A 22,599-nucleotide genomic window follows, 5' to 3' on the forward strand; every position below is an offset into this window, starting at 1 on the left:
GCATATGCGGAATCTTTAGATAATCTCACCAAACTCAAACGGAATCGGAAGTGGCTGCGATCCCATTACGACATTGTTTTTCCCGTTGATCGTGAGCTTGACAGGGTTTGAATTTTCCGAGGAGAACTTCACAATAACTTCACTGAAATTTATGGAATCAAGCAGAGTCGACTGTACATAAACTCATGTCAGCATATCGAAGATGTTATCGTGAAAATTTTGATGTACGTTTGCATATTAGGCACACACCAAGGACTACCACAGAGCATAGGAAATTACATAAAATAAAGGAATTTTCAGATAATATACGACACATAATTCAGCTACCTTAGACACACTGACGAGGTCGAACAGGCACCGTTTGTGTTGACATCAAGAATGAAGCTGTTATCAGAGAAGCTGACAACGTTGTATTCACACTGCCCCCTGTAGCTATACCACACGCCATCGAAGGTTTTCCAATGCAGTGACCCGTGCACTATCGCCCATCCTAAAAAACAGTGGTTAAGGAACAGGCACATCTCAAAATTGATCACTGGTCACTTGGTCAGTGTAGCAACTGATGATACTCAAGTGCAAATAGCAAACGTAAAAAAGTTATGCCATTTAAGGCAGTCAAACAAGCCTTTCACAAACTAGCATTTAGTGTGAATCGCTTCATTTCCCAGTTCGATGCATCATACAAATGCATCATAGCAAGAATACATTTCAATTTCTTCCATATACGATTTTAATACAGGTACCGCCAATGTAACAATATCTAATATACATACTAAATCTGTCACTATTGATTAAACAACAGATTCAATTCAACAGGGATATACAGAAAAATACAAACAATCCATTTGTGAATCCCACTTTAGTACACACTGCACAGTGTAAGTAGAAATTCTGTCTTACTGGCCACCTTTGGAATAGCGTTATAACTTACTCGGACACTCGTTATCTGTACAGGTCCATTTCCCAGATTGACATTCACTGGAGAAATAAGAAGGAGATTAATAAATTCTAATTATACTGTATAGCACTGGTTACCAACTCAAAACGGGTCACGTGCGACTTTTCAAATTTTGTGAAGGCTGCGAGCCGCATGAAATCAATATCAAGACAAAATAGGCCGCACAGTTTAAGGGGCACTGCACTCTAAATATGATGTTGTATCAAATGAAAGATGAAATCAGGAAAAACCCTTTGGCCACAGCCATTTTTTTCAGAAAGCTGCCGTAATGGAACTGCATTAAAAAGTAAAGTCTAACTATTCCCATTCCACGTTGTTTTTGTGGGTCGCTTTTTTACCCCGCGGGTGCTAGCCATTTCACTGCCTGGGCACATCAATATCAAAGGTTTCAGCAAGCATAAAGTTGTCATTATGAGTCACGGTTTTATAGTCATTGATCTTTTCGACTGCGTACTTCAAAGAGTCGCATGTTGGCCCAAACTGCTTCATGGTCCCAAATAATTGTCTTGAGGACCTTAGTTTGACAACCGCTGCTGTGTAGGATGGTCACAAATCGAAACCTTGGCCTCGCGCATCTATGGCAACTGTCTTGGTTAAATCAAATACTTCTTTGAAAGTGAGCCGTTATTCTTATTTTAGATGAACGTCGTCTCTGCTAATTTTTACGAGTTGTTTCAATTGAAAACTTGATTGTGACGATTTTATTGAATAACGATATGCAAATCTGCCCGAACACCATTTCTACCTCACAAAATATAAAAAATGAAACCTAAGCGATTAAGTTGCAGAAATTTCAAAAGTAAATGTAAATGAGTTGTAAATTCTACTTATTTGATGCAAGCGGAGAAAACTGATGTGTGTATCAAGAAAAAGCAAAACTACTTTGATGATGGTAATTGAACTGGTTTTGCGTATAGAACTTTGCGACAAAATTCCTGTTTCAGGTGCTGAAATTTTGCAAATGGATTGCTATCTCACCAAGTATTGCAATCGATAGCGATCACATCGCTGGTATGGTACGAGATTTCACCAAATTTGCAAGGGCAATCTTCCACAAGAACACACTTCAGGCCATCGACCGACAAAACCATATCTGAAAATGATAAACAGCTGTTTGAGATAAGAAAAATTCTACTGCATTCATGTGCAGTTATTCTAGATCAGTGGTTCGTAACCTCCTTGTGACGGTCGAGCCGAGATTGTAGATGAGATAAAGGATTTGTGTATTGTGATCTGCTTACATATATGGATCAATAACTTGTCAGTTATTAACTGCGGAATGCTACCATTGGTTATGTTACAAAGCTGGGGAAATTCCACAAATGGTGATACCTCAGGAAAGTATTATTCTAGATTTGGTTGGTGACCCCAAGTCAACTTCCTATAAGTCAAATATGACTACATGACAGTATATACAATTGCATAGTATATTCATATTTAAATGAACCCGAATATTTTCGGCTGACACTCGTCAGGGGTAATTGTCAGCAACTAGTAGAGAATTCGAAAGAACAGCGTATATCAACAATCGTAACACAAAATATGACGTCACCAGCACGAAATGTCGAATACGAGATCGTTCAATGTACTATTTTTAGATGATACACGAACTCTTTTTGTTGACACAGCCATGGCTGGTGTATTTTGATAAAAGTCGACTCCAAGGCACACAAATGAAAGTGTGAGCGACTCTTTCCGAGTATGCGAAATCTGTCGTCTCGATAATTTTTCGCACAGGCGGGATTATCCAACAAGTGTTTGCCAATTGCAGAATTTATGGCCTTTGATTGTTCCGCATCGATCTTGAGCGGATGAGTTAAGGGTGAGCTTTTCAGTATATGAAAACAAACTGCTGTTAAAAACTGCTTGGCAGATAAATATTTCACTCTTGAAGGGGCACTGCACTCTAAAAATGATGTGGTCTCAAATTGAAGGGCGAAACGAAGAAAAAAAAATTGGCCGCAGCCATTTTCTTCAGAACGCCACTGTAATGGAGCGGCAATTTCTTGAAATTTCTACAAGGGTTTTACGCTCCAGCAGTCACGCAGAGATCGAACTTTATATAGTTGTAAGCCGATGTTATGAAGGAAATATGTCGTACACGCCAAGGTGGTTTAGATAACGCGTTCAACGGAAGATGGTGGCGTTCTGAAGAAAACGGCTGCGGCCAAATTTTTTTTCTCGTTTTGCCCTTCAATTTGAGACCACATCATTTTTAGAGTGCAGTGCCCCTTTAACGTAGGCTTACCATATTTTGGAAATCAAAAAAGAGGACACTTTTTCAGAAATTTGCAACTTGCAAAACCGGAGTGAAATTCTCAAAAACCTGTTAACTTTTACCACTTTGTGATCGGCTGACTAAAAAAAAGGTTATTCTTTTCTGCTCAGAACTCAAAATACCGTTTTTCTCTCCACATTGCCAGGCGGATGACTAAAAAAAAAAAAAGGTCATCTTTCCCGCTCAGAGCTCAAAATACCGTTTTTCTCTCCACACTCAGAGCTAAAATCACCGTTTTTCACTCCGAAATACCCGCCGGAGCTTCACTTCTGTGCTGATATGCGGGTTATCACTCGCCATTTGCTCTAAATCTGCCTAAATTTTCAAAAAAGAGGACAAAATCTCAAAAAAGAGGACAAAAGTGCGTCCTCCGAGGACACTTTCAAAAAAGTCAAAAAAGAGGACAAATCCTCTTAAAAGAGGACGTATGGTAAGCCTACTTTAACGCAGACATTCCTTTTGACCCTAAAGGTTTTGATCAACCTGCAGCTATTATAGTTTATAGCATATATCAGCAGCGTATATCCTGGAAAGCTTTTTCCGAAGGTTTCATCACCGAGTCTGAGACTAGTCTAAGCAGTCTTCAAATGAGATTCAGTAATGACTCACACTCACTGACCGTAAAACCGCAGATGTCTTGTTACAATAACGAAACAAAGTGAAAAATTAAAGACTGAATAAATTTGGTTTTGGTTGACTTCAAAAGGCACAAAAATGTAAGCCTAATCAGAAATCCTGAAATATTATTCCTTTTTCACAAGACTAGGCATTTCTGACTAAAAAGAAAAAGCAAGCAGGGCTTTTATGACAACAATTATACTTCGTTGTCGATCCAATTAGTGCTAGGGCAGGCCGATAGCACATTCCCTATCTACTTTTATGTTACGCTATTTGTCAAAGTGGGCCAATATGTAGATTAGAACTGCAGACGGATATCTCATATATACTCCATCGACGAAAATAGACTTAAATAGTTTAATAGTGTAGACTTGAAAAAGTGTTCAACAAACAATGATATCCTTGCATACCTCGCGGACACCTGCATCCTTCGCCACTTCTGTCATGGCAGTCCTCGTTGTGCGAAGATTGACATGTCTTCAAACAACCAGGTGCTTCTTCTGTGTAATACTGATCGCCCTCACATGATATTGGCTCTGAATTACATTATGGAAGCACTGTAATCACTGGGGCGATTTTTTTGACTCGTCAAAATTTGTCAAAATTTTGTCATAATTGTAGCGTTAGGTCAAAATTTGTCAAAATTGTTTACAAAGTCAAAATTTCTTTGACCTCTACATTTTGTTTGTATTGTAGATTCGCACTGTCTGTGAACCTAACATTTGATATTTTACATCTTGTAGCCTACTTCATAGGCCTACCGTTGTAGACGGCCCATTGTCTGCTCATTGTGAATCATAAACGGTCAAATGAAACAAATAGTTTGGCATGGTGTTATGGTCAACGTACCACAATATCCTTACTGAAGCAAGACTGCTTGGGTATTGCATGGTTCTTATAGCGAGAAGCGCATGATGAAAAATTGTGATGTAGACAGCACTGTCAGAATGAAGCAACACGGTGTGTCACAAGCAGTGAACCACTACTTCAGTGTTGTCATCCAACAACTGCTGCTGTTGAACGTTCTTTCTCCATTCTTGGCAAGCTACTTAGCAAGGACACACACTTTCTCAGGGTTGTAATGACTCGAGTCAGACTCGAGTCACGATTTTCAGATGACTCGACTCGAGTCATTTTCTCAAAATACGGAAATGACTCGACTCGACTCGAGTCAATCTGTGTATTGACTCGACTTGGACTCGAGTCATTGCGCATGACTCGAAGCAAGTCATTGACTCGAGATTCAGACGGCCAAGACCGACATTTCATTGTAATTTCGAAGCCAACACACTATTGGGATTTCGTTTGTTGGTACTGGTGCTTGAAAATGCGACCAGAAACTGCTAAAAGTGAGGAAAATTGATATATTATAAATGCGAACCATTCAATATCACCAAACAGAGTTAAAAAAGTGGGTTTAGGAAGACTTTAACTGGAAACTGAGCAGTCAACACAATGACTTGGACTTGGACTTGAGTCGTAATACCATGACTCGGACTCGATCCTCTGTTCGCTGACTTGGACTCGGACTTGACTCGGTGGGAATTGAAAATGACTCGACTTGACTCGAGTCAAAAATTGTGACTTGGTTACAACCCTGCACTTTCTACCCGAGAATGTAGGAAAGTATCTTTCGTTGTACTACAACAAATTTTTATCACTTCTACCATAATACTGGAATTCTTCATAGAGCCAGATTCCGTTAAAATACTAGTTTTTTTGAGGTTTGTCAGTTTTTAAGCCAAAAACGCTTTTTCTGGCCAAACTACGTCGCAAGGACAAACAGCAGAAATGAAGATAAGTACGTAGTACAATTTTAACATTATGTGAGAAAACACATGATTTGCATACTTGAGGTCAAAATTTGGTCAAAATTCAGTATTCTTATGTCAAAAAAATTCAAAATGTCCATTTTTTAGGTAAAAAAAAAATCGCCCTGGTAATCACCATTGCAAAACGAATATATGCTAAACTCAACTTAAGAAAGACTGGCGAGTATACTCTGGGAGACCTTGTCAAGGCTAGATTAGGATTTTTGACAGAATTTCTAGTCGGATAAACTCACTGCACATTTCCTCAGTCCGCCAGTCTTTAACAGGATTGCCAAGTCTGGCGCAATGCCTCGATAACCGTGTCAGCACCGAGCAATGACAGTCGCTGAATCGATCTGCTTCGCAGGAGCATGCGTCATGAACACACAACTCATAGTATGTGTCATGGTGCAATTTCTCAAGGCAGCCTTCGAAGGCATGCGAGTAGATGATTTTACACACGATGTGTCCGATCTGTGGATTGGAGAGAGGTATAAACACAACATTGGAATGAAGGAATGAATAAATATCACATGACCAAAAAACATAGTAGATGAATGCTATTTTTGGTCAAGTATTCTTGGCGCTTATTGTGAAACAGTAATTCAATGTTGCTTTACATTCATTTGTCTTATAATAAAGTATGTTCGGAAACCGCTCATTATATTTTTCAACTGAAAACTCAATATTCCCAACATTTTTGAGAGCAGAATCGTCAAAAACTGGGGGATTTCGCTATTGACTCTTCAGTTAGTAATTAGTGTCAGGGTCAGAGCCATTGCACACTCGTAATCAGGGATGTAAATTGTAACCAAGTCACAAGGTTGAAGGTTCCCAGTCACAAGTCAAGTCATATAGAATGTGCTGAGTCATACATAATGACTCGAGTACAAATGAAGTCAATACACAAATTGCGTCGAGTTGAGATAGTCATTTTCCATTTTCAAGAAAATGACTCGAGTCAAGTCGAGTCTACGAAAAATTGTGAATCGAGTCCGATTACTTGAGTCAAAACAAACCTGCTCGTTATTCATTACACTCACGACTACCCAATTTTATCACAATGTCCAGAATATAATCTTGAAGAGACATCTTGATCTGCATTGAAAATTCATTGGTTTCAAAGGCTATTGAAATGGAAATAGTCTAAAAGAGAGGTGTCAAACATACGGCCCGACAGACCATTTTATCCGGCTCGCGAGGTAATTCTGAATAATTTGAAAAATTATTGCGATGTAGCCCATTATACAGTAAGACTACAGTAGTAAATGTCGAACATGTTCATCGGTCACATTATAACGATCTGTCGACAAGGTTGAGTTCTCAGTCAAGTAACCATCAGGAACAAGGTGGTGACATCGACAATACATTATGGGCAAGCAAAAATAGCACATTGTGTTCAGAGTGTTCTGGGAAAAGGGACCAAATATTAGTTATTCACATAGGCAGAAACGACAATACGAAACCATTGCATGTAACATAGATGGAGAATATAACAGCTACACGAAAAATAGAATTCAAATATCACTGCTTGCACTGCTGCTTATGTTACTCTGACCCAAACGGCCCCAGCTCCGGTCTCCATAGAAATCGAATGATGAATTGGTGATATTAAAATGATGAACGAAATTCCAGCGCCCTCGTCTACAATCTCTTACATTGCTCACCACGAATACGCAAGGCCAGCGCCGCATCACAATTAAAGCAAGGAGATCATGGAATTATTCCAACTTATATCATCATTAGAGCCACTGTGTCAGTAGGTTGTAAGTGTATTCAATCGGTCAGTCATCTCATTTTGTCAATTCCCATATTTGCGAATAACGGTGTTGCTAGTAAAGAGCCCATATGATATATTATATAATATTATTCTGCATGACAGTTGATAATAAAGCAGTGAAAAACAACGGTATGGGTTCGGAGCTCCCATTTTGGATCATTTGACATGGTCCGGCCCGCGAGCGATCAAAACTTTTGAATCCCGCAAACCGAGTTGAGTTTGACACCCCTGGTCTAAAATCCAAAGCACTTGGGAAGGTACTTCAAGGTAATTCTCAAGTTTCAAGATAAAGTATAAGTACTTAACTAGTGATCACATATGCAGTCGGATACGGATACAGTAGTAAACCAGTAATTCCATGGTGTATGTGAGAAAATGACAACATCATAATATAGGAATGACTCTTCCTTGAATCCGATACCTAAAAACATAGGCCTATCACTAGTGTCATAATATATCGACCTACCGTGCAATTTTGCCGTGCAACTTTGTTCGCTATACAATTATCAGCATACAAAACCTGTTGATCCACGAACAAATTGATTTGGCTGCTGTAGTTGGAATCTAAATGATTCGCAAATGGTAATATAACTCAAAAGTGGTCAGTAATGTAATGCATTGTGGAAAGCCATGATTTGTAACCAAATTCATGTTACAACTCGTTATTTAGCATTCGTAAAATTTGGCTGAATGAGGAGTCCAATAACATGGTCTGATTCAAATCCGAATCCATGATTTGTACCATGTCTATTGTAGAGAGGGTAGGAATCCGAAAATGCATCCAAATCATCCAAACAGAATTCGTGAGCACTATCATCCAGCCAAGTAATACAATGGTACTGTATTGGGATACTAGAAATACCCGATAGTGGTTTGATCAGCTATGATGTAGGCCTACTTGCTCTGGGTACTATGATGATTGAATTTAAAACTACTTCTGCTGATGACTCAAAAGACATTTTGAACTATATCATCTGATTTTAACATTCCATCAAGCAGACTCTTAATCCTATTCTCACCAAATTTCATAGTCCTATTTTTACTTGAAGAACATCCTACACGGCTGTTTTGACCACCTCGGTGATATAAAGCGGTAAGTGTTGGCAATGATGACAGCAATGGGTAATACTTCATTAGAATATCCTTCAATAGGGGCTTAAAGCCAAAATGATTACCGTACTAACCAAACACCGGTCAACACGTTGAAAAAAAAACTTGAATATGACATTAGATCTGCTAGATTAACTCTAATTTAGAAGATACGTATAGGCCAGTCCTACTCCTAAATAATCCCAGATTACTGTATTTATGCTACCCCCCAATTATCTCACCTAGTGGGAATTAAATCGTAGACTTTTTTTACTTTTATCCAGAGCATAAATATATATAATCAATATTAAAGTGAAAGCTGCATACTTCTAATTACAGCATCGTCATAAAGATCTCCATTAGCATTTCCGCAGAGTCCAGATAGAGGTGCATGCTCATTTTGTCTCAGCAACACGGACAAAGATCCCGTTAGAAAGCAGTACTAAATAATGTAAACATTCAGAAGTTATTTCACAGTTCAATCAGGTATGTAAGTTTAAAAACACGGGCCAACTTTAGAATTGAATATATCTGATACATATTTAGATTTTATAGGACACCATAGTCGTATGTAGGAAATGGAAAGAAATTAGATCTTTAAAAATATCTTGAAACAATGAAACGCACCGTCCCTACAAATAACATGAGATCCTTTGAAGAAAAGTTGAATTCACTGAAGTGGGGTGTGTCATGTAGCCCACACAAGACAGTGGTCAGGTTATGAAGAAAGCATAATCACATCACAAATCTCCCGACTAGGGTTATTTCTACGTTTGGTAGTAAATAGAATTAAGAAATACCAACTTTTATTGCATAATCATAGCGCTCGATTTGGAAGAAATTATAAGAACGCAGGAGCTGATGACCAAGCCATGTCACAGGAACATTTTCACGAACGTCGTAAGTTCTAAAAGAAGCAGAAAGAACAATTACATGATATAAAAAAGTGACTTATCATTTTGTACTGCATTCGGGGCAACTTTACTGGATGAGCAAATTCGTAATCCATTTTATTGAGATGTCTATGATGGTTACATCTCTGTTCATTACATTATATTTTAAGATACAGCAACAACGCTTACTGATAGACATGCAATTTTACGGGCTGGGCAGTATCGATACATCAGAGACAGTAGACGATAGGATAGTTCATGGGACTATGTTTCAATATTGATATTTTATATATTTCTAGCATGTCTCATTTTTTATTGTTATCAAATAGATTCTGCGAAGTCAATTGTCATTCCTATTTTACTTTATTCCGGTTGTTAAGCATAAAGTTTTGGTGATGCAAACTCTTGAGTTGACCGATTTGCCAGAGCCATTTACCACATATTATTTAATTTAGGACGAACGCCTGTTATTCCCAAAATATTTGCCCGCTTGCTGGCAGACAGATAAGGAGATAAATCTAGATATAATTGTAAAATAATAAAGAGAGTAAATGTTTGCAATATAAAGATGTTACTCAATTTAGGAGTTGTATATAGGCCAACTTTATTTCTTTAAGCTTTACATATTGGTGATTCAATTCAAGCGAAAGGATTCTAAAACAATCCATTTGAGTAAGTGCAAATGGAGATGCTGTACTTTTCAGTACTCCATAGATACACCAGAATTATTAGCAGGCTAAATCAGGACAACCTACTCAACAATTAAAATGGAAATTGTAAGATGAATTAATTGATTTAAACACATGATATCTTCATTTGGCATACAAACAAAAGATGCGTGTTTATACCAGTGGTTATTTACTTTTACGTTGATTGTTGAGATACAAATATCTTTCCAAATCTCTACTAGTTGCTGACGATTGCCCCTGACGAGTGGCAGCCGAAAATATTCGGGTTCATTTCAATATGAATATAGCCTACTATTCAATTTTACTAACCCACGCAACACTTAAGAACCCCAAATTGTCGCCGATCATAAAAACAGAAATCTAACACAATGTGACAATACACACCTCTACGGCACCTCTAATATGTTAGGATACTGTAGATTAAAAGAACAAAACCATAAAAATATAATTTTCACATAAAACAAAAACATTAGATTGAATATTTATTGCAAAAAAGGGTGACTTCTGCTGTTCCCTTTCAGGTAATATTTCGGAAATGCGAGTTTTCGCCTTGGACAGTTTCATCATATTATTCGGTCGAGAGACAGTATCACGATACCAATTCCTTAATTAGAATGAGTTTATAAATATTGGAGATGGAATTGGCATTTCAGAATGACTTGGGTTTCGACTGCAAACCTAATCGCCTGCAACCAATGATGGTAAGAGGAACAGGGGTGTCATCACAAATCGTAGGTGTGTGTCTTGACCTCTATGGTGCCCCTGAGATTGGCTCAGGGAGACTCTAGTGTTCCATGGAACACCGGTTCAGAATCGCTGATTCAGATAGATATGTTCAATCAAACGTTTACCTTTTCATTCCGGGATCTGAAACTTCAATACCTCCCGAAATAATCCTTGTCTCCAGACTGTTTTCACCATAAACAAGGTTGAAAGATTCAATACAAGTCTTCCAATGGCTTCCACAGTCTGCCGCCAATCTGACTGTAACCTAAAAATACAGGAAACTCCTTACACAACGTCAATAGGAATCATTTCAAATCAGACACAGCTCAGTTTTAAATATGTGTCTTCTTATGATGCAAAGATATCAAATGCAACTAGTGCTTGTTAAGATTCGAATAGCTGTAGCATGCAACACATCTCTTTACTGAAATACCTGATGATTGTAATATAGCTTCACAAATTCATAGTTGCATTGGCTGGCGAAGTCGTACGTGAACTGATCAAATGTAGAAATGTGATATCTTCCAAATATACTGCATACCATTTCAGTAGTGAGAGGTTGTGCCACTACCGCGGGATGATCTATTTCTTCCCTTTTCAGTGGAATCCCTATAATATTAAATTTCACTACATGCATATGCTGTATTGTTTTGCATGACTTGTCAGGGTCTGAGGCGGTTAACGTAGGGATCATGCTCAAGTATAGAAGTAGAAGTAATGTCATGTACTTGTATACTTGAGTAGAAATGGGCCTACCTCAAGTAGAAGTAGGTAATAGTAGAACTGTAAATCATAATCAAGTAAAGTGGACGAAATCTACCCTTTACCTCTTGTGCGAGTTTCTCTTAAAGTAAGAAACACACAGATGTGGTCAAAGTAGTCTAGAAAGCTACTCAAGTAGAAGTAGAAGTAGTGACGCAAAAATATATTCAAGTACGAGTAGAGGCAGTCATTTTAAAGGCAGCTTAAAACTACTTGAAGTAGAAGTAGAATTGTCTTACTTTAAATCTACTCAAGTAAGTAAGTAAGTAGTCGTGAGAACGATCATAATTCGTTCGCATAGACTGTGAAAAGCTGCAAATTGAGCTATGCGAAAGGTGCCGCTGCAGAGCTTGATTCATAACGATGCATCCTAGGAGGTATAAAGTTTCGACAGCATAAGCATTTGTCCGCATCATGGGATGAAAATGATAGAATTGATATGGGAATGCAATACTAATCCTCTGCTTACTCGAACACCCCGATTTAGAAAATGTCATGCTATTGCGCCCTCCCCCAAGGCCCGTAGTTTCATCGAAGAGCAACACGGAGAAGTGGTGTCGGATGCGGTGTTAACACTTTGCGACATTATTATACGTTAATAAAAAATATGGCTGATTTTATACTTGAACATGTATGTTCTCCAGACAAAAGAACTGAAACTAATTAGAACTCGCAGTATGATACTGGTAATTGAAAGAGAAATATAAATATTACTTCTAAAAATTGGAAAATAAATTTCATATCTTTTTTCCAGAAAGTTTCAACAGTGATCTGCTGAAACAGGTGTAAAGCTAAAAAAAGTCAGAGTCCACTTTTCCAGATTAGGACACGCCATGGGCTGCTAGATTACGATATGATAGGCAAATGCTAGATTGCGAAATGGTAGTTTCAAACACTATGAAGGGCCATATTTACTGTGATGAAATATATCATATGGGCGACAATGCAGTGTGACAGTGTGAATGGAAACACGCAACCCGCTACCTAAATCGTATAGTATAGTAATCTACTGTGCGCGAAGCCCGACGAACATTCTGGGCTTCACTCAACTTTTATGAAAATTAAATGTTGATACTCCGTGAAAACACCCCCGAAATTCCTCAGGCTATCTTCCTGATTGGAGGATTAAACTACATCTACGTGAGAAACTGAAAATAGCGAAAAGTAAGTAAGCAGATCACAAAATATTACAAAGTAGAAGTAGCAGGAAATTATATCTACATGAGTAATCACCAAGTAGCGGAAAACTACTTCAGTACGTCAAAAAAGTAGAAGTACTTCGTTACTGACCACCTCTGGGAACACACAATGCAACAATGCAGGACTCTTCCTCTCTTTCATTCGCAATTGCCTGGAGAGGGAGATGATAGACTAGGGGTCACCGACACGCGGTACGCGAGGTCCAAATATTTTGCGGCCCGCGATCTGAGATTTCGGAAAAACGCTAACTAACGCATTTAGAAATGCTGAAATTCAGTCCAGTTTCAAAATTTTGTTGTTGTTGTTTCAAAATAAGCTACTCACTGTGCCCAACATCATTTTTCCTCACTAGCTGAAACAGCTTCGACGATGGCAACTGCATGTCATCGAGGGAGAATCAACTAATATGAAAGGACAGGACATATTGCCTGACTTTGGGCTTCCCCACATGATCAAGCGAGCATGTCCGTGTCCACATTCAAAACAAAATACAAGAAATTACTACTAAATAAATACTAGTCCATCCTCAAGATTACCGGACCACGACCTGACCTATCGATCTTGCCTTCCATGACATGCAACCCCATTTTTTGTCGCTTGCTTTTTTTCTATACTATCTTCCTTTACTTTTCATTCGGTGTGCATGCCTCCTCTTTACATAGCCTAGGCCAAGGTGGGTGTCTGATTCCATAGACTACTCCAAGTCGTTTTTGACTCCTTCTTATCTTTTCATTGTATCACATTTTGTGGTGTATTGAACTGATAAAAATTGCTAATAAACCAATGATGAAGCTTTAGGAGGAGATACAGTCTTTCAGGTAGTAACGTGTCTCGCCAACCCCAATATTGATTCCTTAGTCGCTGAAAAGCGTTGTCAGGTATCATGCACAGCTCATAGTTTAGAATAGAATGAAAATGACTTAAATAAATTAGCCCTATTTCTTATTTCTTATTAGTAACTATAAGCCCATTTACATGGTCAAGTCGTCTTGAAGCCAAGTCGTCTTGGAGTGACGTCATGAGGCGGCTTGCCAAAGTGATCGAGTTTACATGGTCATGTTTATCACAGCTCGAGTGATACACAGCACTTTGGGATTCAGCTCGGGAATATGCTACGGCAGTTGAGATATCCAAAAATACTTCAACGCAATTCTGGAATGACCAAATACACCGTGTATATATTCTTTCTGATAGTGGGTTGGGCAAGTTATATTGTTGGCTGTACTCGCTTCATAAGTTTTGACGCTGAACAAATAAGACCACGTGCATATTATAAAAGCAGTATCATGTACTGATAGAGCTTTCATATTCACCCAGTTGAAATACGTGCCGGTTCCGTGAAATACGAACATGAAATGTTGGTATGTTGCTGTAGTCCGGTTTCGTTTTCAATTACCGGTAGTGTTCAAGTCGTCTCCAAGCGACTCTGCGGAACGGATTGAGCTCAAGACGGATTGAAGCCGTCTGCCTTTTTTCTCTTTTTCAAAAACGAGAGAGTCGGATTGACGAGTCAGCTTCGAAGCTGACCCAAACGGCCATGTAAATGGGCTTTATGACAGTCTCCCATGTTTGAGAGTACAGCGTTGTACTGACGTAAAGTTTCCAACACGTGGTTTCTAAACTGTGTGGCATACTTTGTCTCGATATTGCATTCTTGCGGCCAGCAGGCTGTACTAAATTTGAAAAATGGCCTGCGACCCATTTTGAGTTGGCGACCCCTGTGATAGTGGGCCAAATCAAGCGCCTGACGAGTAGGGATAGGCACAATGATTTGGGTACTCAAATCTGAATCGAGAAATAATTATAATGATTGTAGTCGGGTCGTGAGAGCATAAATTTTCGAGTACATACTTTTTTCCCACTGTGAAGGGCTTGAAATCCAATTGGCTGTATCATAGCACCAAAGCATGCAGCACAAAGATACCTCAGGTACTAGATTAGATTTTGCCCAGCCTTAGCGACAAGTCGCTTGCGTTCGCGCATCATGCACAATTCTGTTCAACGATATTGCAGAGAGCACGAAACACTAATTCGTGCTTTCTGGTCCGTAGGGGCAATTAAGGTTGCGATCGTATTAATTACTTGTTCAATATGTTCTACGATAGATAACTGCATATGTTAGTTATCTCTAGTTCCGCAGTTCTTGTTTCCAACGGCACAAGAAAACCAGTAATCGCAGTCTATTTTTTTTCTCTCTCTCTCTCGTGTAAAACGACAGTGGAGATATTCCTTTTTCAGTCAAGGTACATGCTGGATGGATAGACTTTGCCACATCGCTTCGATGTCAAGTTTACTGCACTTCATACTAGTGTTGGGATCAAGTCACTACCTTAAAGTCAAGTCAATCGCAGGGTTGTAATAACTCAAGTCATGACTCGACTCGAGTCAGACTCGAGTCACGATTTTCTGATGACTCGACTTGACTCGAGTCATTTTCTCAAATTACGGAAATGACTCGACTCGACTCGATTCAATCTGTGTATTGACTCGACTTGGACTCGAGTCATTGCGCATGACTCGAACCAAGTCATATGACTTGAGACGCAGACTGCCAAGACCGATATTTTTATCGTAATTTCAAAGAATAGTAAAGTAACCACCCTATTGGGATTTCGTTTATTGGCACGTGTGAATGCGATCAGAACCTGCTAAAAGTGAGGAAAATTACTTTATTATAAATACGAACCATTCAAAATCACCAAACAGAGTTATAAAAGTGGGTTTAACAAGATTTTAGCTGGGAACTGAGCAGTCAACGTTTTGACTTGGACTGGACTCGAGTCATAATACCATGACTCGGACTCGACCCTCTGATCGATGACTTGGACTCGGACTTGACTCGGTGGTGAGTTGAAAATGACTTGACTTGACTCGAGTCAAACTTTTAAAAGTGAAATTGACTTGTGACTCGGAGCCTTGTGACTTGGTTACAACCCTGGTTAATCGATTTTCGAACGTGACTCGAGTCAAGTGACTCAAGTCACTTGTTTTTGGGAGGTGACTCAAGGCAAGTCAAGTCAAGTCACGAGTCAAGTCAAGTCACAATTCAAGTCAAATTGGATTTTCGAAATATGAGTGATGATTCAAAGTCATTGCATTTTGCTAGCTGTGTGAAAGACAGATTGATTGGCAATTTATCTTGAATCAAATAACGAATATAAAGTTAAAAGTCGTGACTCGAGTCATCCCAACACTGCTCCGCACTGCTTGGCTAAATCCCTCTGTTGTTTTGACAATTTCACTTATAAAATTGATGCAAACTTACGCATAATTAACACCAAACAAACCAACAAACACAAAACGAGTTTCTACCTTAGAATATCTTGGGTGTAAAAAGTAGATTTGTTTTGCTCCAAAAACTGTTACGTTATGGTGAAAGTAGTATGGAAAATTATCTACATGAGTAATCATAGCGTGCGTAGGCATAATCTACTTGCGTACTCAGAAAAGGTAGAAGTACTTCGATACTGAGTGACTCTATTCACTTCTACTTCAAAAGTTTTCGAAACTCCCACTTCATTTATTACATTTTTAATTGAAGTATGGACAGATTTGCGTCACTCTTATGAGTGGGATTGCCAGTCAGTGCAACTGGGAGGCGTATCCCATAAATGCCAATGAATCATGTAACTGACAAATGACTAAAAAAAGTCTAAGACGCTTCTTCAACATCGAAAAGAACTGTGACATCGGGTACTCTAGGCCGAGGTGGATGTCAGTCTAAAAGACCGCAACTGCGCGTCGTTCGACATCCTCCTATCAGTTCATTATTATCGCATTGTGTCTAATCGCATTGTACATTGTGTGTGTCTTGTTTAGATGAAAATATAACTCAATGATTGATATTGCTCAGGACTGATAGACGAAGTACCAATAATGTGGTGACTTTATTATTTTTCGAAGTTACAATGAAATGTCTGCCTTGGCCGTCCTAGTCTCGAGTCATGTGCAATGACTCGAGTACAATTCGAGTTGATACACAAATTGACTTGAGTCATTTTACGCATTTTACGCATTTGAAAAAATTACTCGAGTCAAGTCGTGTCACAAAAAATCGCGACTCGACTCATTACAACCCTGCTATATAGATATTAAAATGCCTTTTATAAACTGATAGAAATATATTTCCCTAGTCGCAATTAAATTTAAATGATAACTCACAGTAACTGCAAACATTCCCAGCATAATTGTCGATACAGGAACAAGTGTTGTCTGCATTACAGCTACCACCGTGAAGGCATTCTTGCGAACAGGTAGCTAAAAAGAAAATACAAAGTCCCGCAATATTCGAACTTTTCCCGCGCCACACTAAATCACTTCTCTCAAAAATGCTGATTTCCGTGAAAAAAGCAGGTATTCGATCTGCGCTTATGCGCATTGAGCGGATCTTGAATTCTGAGTAGTGATAAGTTCCATTCCAGCTGTCTGTATCGCAAATTGAGTCCGGATGGCGCTTCGCCTCGGATACCATGAGAATTCCATCACTGAAAATAATGAAATTGCGAGCAATTTCTACTTCACAGCTGTATATCCGGGATGTAAAGACTCGAGTCGCGATTTTTTGGCGACTCGGCTTGACTCGAGTCATTTTCTCAAATACGGAATATGACTCGACTCGACTTGACTCAATCTGTGTATGGACTCGACTTGACTCGAATCAGTGCGAGATAGTGTAATGGTTATGCGTCCGGCTTCTCGAGCGGTAGGTCGTGGGTTCGATCCCCGGCCGGGTCATACCAAAGACTCGAAAAATGGTATCCGCAGCTATCCTGCTAGGCGCTCAGCAATCACGGATAGCATGGAGGAGAAAAAAACCGGGGGCGCAGACTAGATGACCTCATGGGGCCGTATCGCAACTCCGTCGCCAAAGCATCTCGATGGTGCAGGCGAGAAAGAATATCATATCTCTCTCTCTCTCTCAGTGCGCAGTACTCGGATCAAGTCATTTGACCCGAGGTTCAGACGTCCAAGAGCGACATTTCATGGTAATTTCGAGGAATAGTAAAGTTACTACAGTATTGCTATATTGTCTATCGGTTCCTGTACTTGAAAATGCCATCAAAACTGTTAAAAGTGAGTGAAATTAATAAATCCTGAGTGCGAAGCATACGATATCACCGAGCAGAGTTAGAAAAGGTAGGTTTGACAAGACTATAACTCGAAACTGAATAGTCAACACAGTGACTTGGACCCGGACTCGACCCTCTGCTCAGTGCTAACCGACTTGGACTCGGACTTGACTCGGTGGGGAATTGAAAATGACTCGACTTGACTTGAGTCAAATATATAAAAGTGAAATTGACTAGTGACTCGAACAACTAAAATTATCTATAGTTGTCCAAGTCTTATACCGACATCGTACACGCGCAAATGTATTTTGCGATGTTGGAAGCGATAATGTCACGTATCAGTTTGTTTGTTTGTTTGTGTTATTCATGGTTCTGTCGACTATACTGTAGTCATTTACACGAGGCCAATTTTATTCGCTCTTATTCCGTAGCTGCCGACTTGTGGCAAGGTACACTTGTTGGCTTTTATAAGGCACCACTTACACGTACGAGATGGCGAGGACGAGCCTAGCTAGATAAACCTCCAACACTTCATTTGGAATTCTAGAGTCGACTTCGGTCGGACTCGAAACCGCAGCCCATTTGTGTTGCGTCTTCGGATTATACCACTACGCTATCTCACCACCATACGTATCGATTTATTATAATTAACGCCTATATGGTCCTAATCTACTTCTTCAAACTACATACTTGAGTGATATTAATAATCATCAGTATTTCCACTTTCTAGTTCTGCTTGAAGTGGTTTGTGTCTGTCTAGGAAATTAGTACCTCCGCATGTAGCGTATTAAAAGTTTAAGTGTACTTGAACTGCTGCTTGATTATAGTGTCGATGACTATCTTAATCATCACTGGATAGCGGAAATTCAATTGGTATGCAAAAGCGAATGCTATCTTTCCGGTACCATAGATCTTATAAACAGTATGATCTAAGGTGGAGACGAATATCAGACGCAGGGCTGTAACTGCCGCACCTCAAACCCCCCCGGAGGCGAGCTCGCGGGGGCCCCCAAATTATAGAGCAATTTTTTGGAACTTCATGGAACTTTTAAAAAAAATTCATGTTGCCAGATATCTTGATTGTTGGGTACCCTTCCCTCAAAATACGCATGATTTATCGAAATGGGCATTTCGACGTCGGCCATAACCGCACCACGACATACGAAGTTTTAGGCCATTTAACATGCGACTCCGAGAAATGTAGGCTATACCAGAACGATCGGCAGCGAGAAAACCTTGGCCGAAAAGGACAGCCCTCATGCTTACCGAACGCTTCAATGTACCTGTATATTCAGATATGGTAAATTGTCGATAGGCGCTTAAATGGCTGCCGCCGAGTGTTCCTGTCCTGTCAATATGAACCCCACAAGACAAATGCCATCCCGCAGAAGAAATTTATTTGCCAGTGAAGAAATACCAATTTGAAATCGTATGCGTCTTTTAGTTTAGTGCGTTTGGGCAATTTCAATACCTTTTGACATAGCAGACCGAAGGTCACGAAATAACATCCGGTAACGAAGTCATTGTACCAACGGGTTCGCCCAAAGATGTTCAATTATTATTTACAGGCCATCATTTTCCAGGACACCTCAATCAGCTCTACCGGTAAATTTGATTACGTGAACAGAGAGAGGATTAAAAAATTGATAGCACTATATATGCAAGCCCCGATCATATTGACCGATTCAATCATGAATCAGATAAAAGTATTCGCGCCTCGCGCGTTTAGGAGAAATAAGCTGACTGACTAAACAGAAGGCCTACAACAAATCTCGCTGATAAGTAGCGCGCAAAACGGACTGATGGGGGTCTGGGGAGCTAATCCTCCTCTATGGGGCATATGGGGGTCAAATACCAACGTTTTTGGAGGGGGCTGACGAGGTGCTGTTTCGGTCCTGATCAGACGACATATTGGAGTTCCGCTATACCGATAACCCTAGGCTACATGTCTTGCAGAACCAAGCGACTATGCAAGCTCTGGTGTAAATTGCAATATCAGCGAAACTTTCTCGAAAGAAATATTGGAGAGTCACATACTTGCAGCGAAGCTCCCCTGACACGAAGTTGATTCGAACGATAGCGTAATGTGATGCGCTGTCCGGCAGTTGAAAGTAATACGTGCAGAAAGCTTCTTCCGTCGCTGGCATTATGTACACTTCGTTTTGTTTGAGTGGGTTATAATCGTTGCAATGTAACTTTTTATATCCTTTGAAATATATGATAGATAATAATGTAACCAAAAAGTGTATCCAATGAGTGCTTTGGTTATTTTGAGTTCATGGTGTCGTTTCAGGCTCAGAGAGACGACAAACGCCATATGCGTCTCGATCACTTTTGTGTTACATTGAGTATGTTGGTATCTTGCGTTCTAAAAATCGTTACCGTTCATTACATCGAATTTATAGGCTCTGAGTCACTTGCAATAGTCGGCTTATTATAATGTCAACTATCATTCATCATTTAAGCTACGACAGGGTTTCTCTTTCTTGGACATATGAGCTCAGGTCGGGTATAGATCGGATATATGGCATAATTCGTGAGACCATGAAGCTTGCTGATCTATGGGAAAAGTTTGCCTATAGTTTGCCTTCGTACCGCTTTTGTTGTAGAGTTGTGGACTCCTACAGATTCAACTCAAACGACCCTATGTGCAGATTAGACCGAAGTGCACCAAATCACGCCGTACGATATCTCGCTGTAGCCAAATTTAGGCCTAATTGGACCGTTCAAACTCATACCTCTTCAGACTTCATATCGAATATTAAAGACAATCTGGCACTATTTGACGAGTAATTTGGCACCTAGCGCCTTCCCGCAGTTGGCAACCCTGGCTACGACCATCGTAGTACTGTTTCCTGTATATTGGCGTCTGCCGGTCTGCGTTATTGTTCACTTCGGATTGCGGTTTGTGTTCAATAGCCGCCAGTCTGCATTTCAACCCGTTCAGACGCCAGACAACACGTTGAGACTCAGCAGCAGGGCGGCGTCTGAGCGGGTTTACCCCTGTTGCGTGAGTGCGGGACAGAGGTGCCGTCGCCTGTGAACCCACGTTGAGCGTGAGAGCCCTTTTATCGATGGCTTTTTATACTGGAAAAAGCATCCCTACTTGGACTTGTGCTTGATTACTATGACGGGCATCGTCTAAAACAGGGGTGGGCAAACTTTTCAGCTCGCGGGCCGCATTCAACATCTGAATCCATTCGCTGGCCGCACGACATAAAATTGGGACCATAACCCCAAACGCAATATTGGTATTTGAATATACAGTGAGGACATGAAGATAACATATCTGCTTATTTAAAACAATCCAAACATTGCTTTGATGATATCGTACAGAAACAGTGGCGAGATTCCATAGGCTGGTCGACCTGAATAACCAATTTGTCAAAACTATATAGATAAAAGTCGGTTGTCTGCCTTAGAATTATCATGGTGAAATATACTAAGAAAAAGTTTAATCAACTCCCAGTATTAATTTGATTTTTAGTACGCATTTTATCAATATTTTTAGTAAGTTTATTTAGACTCTCGCCGGCCGCACAGAACGGTGTGGAGGGCGACATGCGGCCCGCGGGCCATAGTTTGCCCACCCCTGGTCTAAAAGGTATGTAATTTATTTCCAAGTTTGAAATTACAAAAATACTGCGGTTTTACGTTTGTAGTGACTTAATCGACTTCACTACCGAAAGCTACGCTTGGTGCTCGTAAAGGCTATATATATGATTGATTAATGATTATATATATAATCCAGAAATATCACATCAACGTCCGGGTTTGCGATTTCAGAATAGAATAGAAAATTTCGTACTTACCAATAGCTGAAAGAATAACAAAAATGCAATATTATCAGGAATTGTTTTTGTTGGGTTGTCCTATCTTAATATATATAATGAAAATATAATTGAAAGAGCTTTTTTCAGGTTTCGTCATGTTTTGTTTCTTCGTTTTTGGATCAATGAATTACCTACCACCACACTGCAAACAAGCGTTTGTATTTTGAGCAAAAGTCAGTTGACAAATTTTATGGGAGATGCGGTTCCGATTACAGAGTGGGACTACCGATACCCAAATGAATCTTTATGAATATATACAATAAGATATTTGTAAATCTTGAATATTTGATCATAAGTTACATCAGCCCCAGGCCAAATGTCTTTGAACCCACCGAGTGGAGACCGATGATTTGTTTGAGAGATAATTCGTAAACGTTCATCAATAATTTTGAGAATAGGCAGGGATTTTCAGATATATGTTAAGTAGGGCTGTTCAAAAATAGCTTTATTTCCTGAATCTTGCTGATTACGTGATTAAATCGTTAGGTTGCCTTAAAAAACGACGCACACCAAATTTTAATTCATTCCAACCAATAATCGCGGATTTCGTACAGTTTGAAAATTTTGAATTTACCCAAATATGCAAAAAAAATTAAATTTTTCTGTCAACCCCATGAAATTGTTGCGCTGTCTTCAAAGACGATGCAAAACAAATTTGACTCAATTCCAACTAGTAGAAGCGGAGTTATTTGAGTTTTTCGATGATAATTCTTGGATTAGTCACCGATCAAGGATAATCCCCGAATTATTGAAGAAAAACTCAAATAGCTCCGCTTCTACGGTTTGGAATTGAGTCAAATTTGTTTTGCATCGTCTTTGAAGACAGCGCAGCAATTTCATGGGGTTGACAGAAAAATTTGACAAAAAATTTTTTTTGCATCTTTGGGTAAATT

The 22,599-nt window shown here is 39.5% G+C and overlaps 1 protein-coding gene across 1 annotated transcript in view; it reads right to left on the bottom strand.

The window, feature by feature from the left end:
* The window catches only part of LOC145438012 (uncharacterized), a 47,603-nt gene extending 26,322 nt beyond the window's left edge, over window positions 1–21,281 (bottom strand). Inside the window, exons 1-14 of the mRNA XM_080315375.1 lie at window positions 19,911–21,281; window positions 17,122–17,288; window positions 16,966–17,061; window positions 11,276–11,451; window positions 10,968–11,107; window positions 9,339–9,441; window positions 8,862–8,976; window positions 7,912–8,009; window positions 5,920–6,139; window positions 4,265–4,390; window positions 1,937–2,051; window positions 932–978; window positions 328–490; window positions 30–142 (exon numbers count right to left, since the gene is read on the bottom strand). Of these exons, the coding sequence (XP_080171501.1) occupies window positions 30–142; window positions 328–490; window positions 932–978; window positions 1,937–2,051; window positions 4,265–4,390; window positions 5,920–6,139; window positions 7,912–8,009; window positions 8,862–8,976; window positions 9,339–9,441; window positions 10,968–11,107; window positions 11,276–11,451; window positions 16,966–17,061; window positions 17,122–17,288; window positions 19,911–20,020 (1,789 nt within the window). The 5' untranslated portion in view covers window positions 20,021–21,281. The remainder of the gene's footprint in view (window positions 1–29; window positions 143–327; window positions 491–931; window positions 979–1,936; window positions 2,052–4,264; window positions 4,391–5,919; window positions 6,140–7,911; window positions 8,010–8,861; window positions 8,977–9,338; window positions 9,442–10,967; window positions 11,108–11,275; window positions 11,452–16,965; window positions 17,062–17,121; window positions 17,289–19,910) is intronic.
* Between the last annotated feature and the right edge of the window lie 1,318 nt (window positions 21,282–22,599).

Source organism: Botryllus schlosseri, chromosome 4, assembly GCF_051294905.1.
Source record: "Botryllus schlosseri isolate E-star chromosome 4, Bs_hap1, whole genome shotgun sequence".
Taxonomy (NCBI): Eukaryota; Metazoa; Chordata; class Ascidiacea; order Stolidobranchia; family Styelidae; genus Botryllus; species Botryllus schlosseri.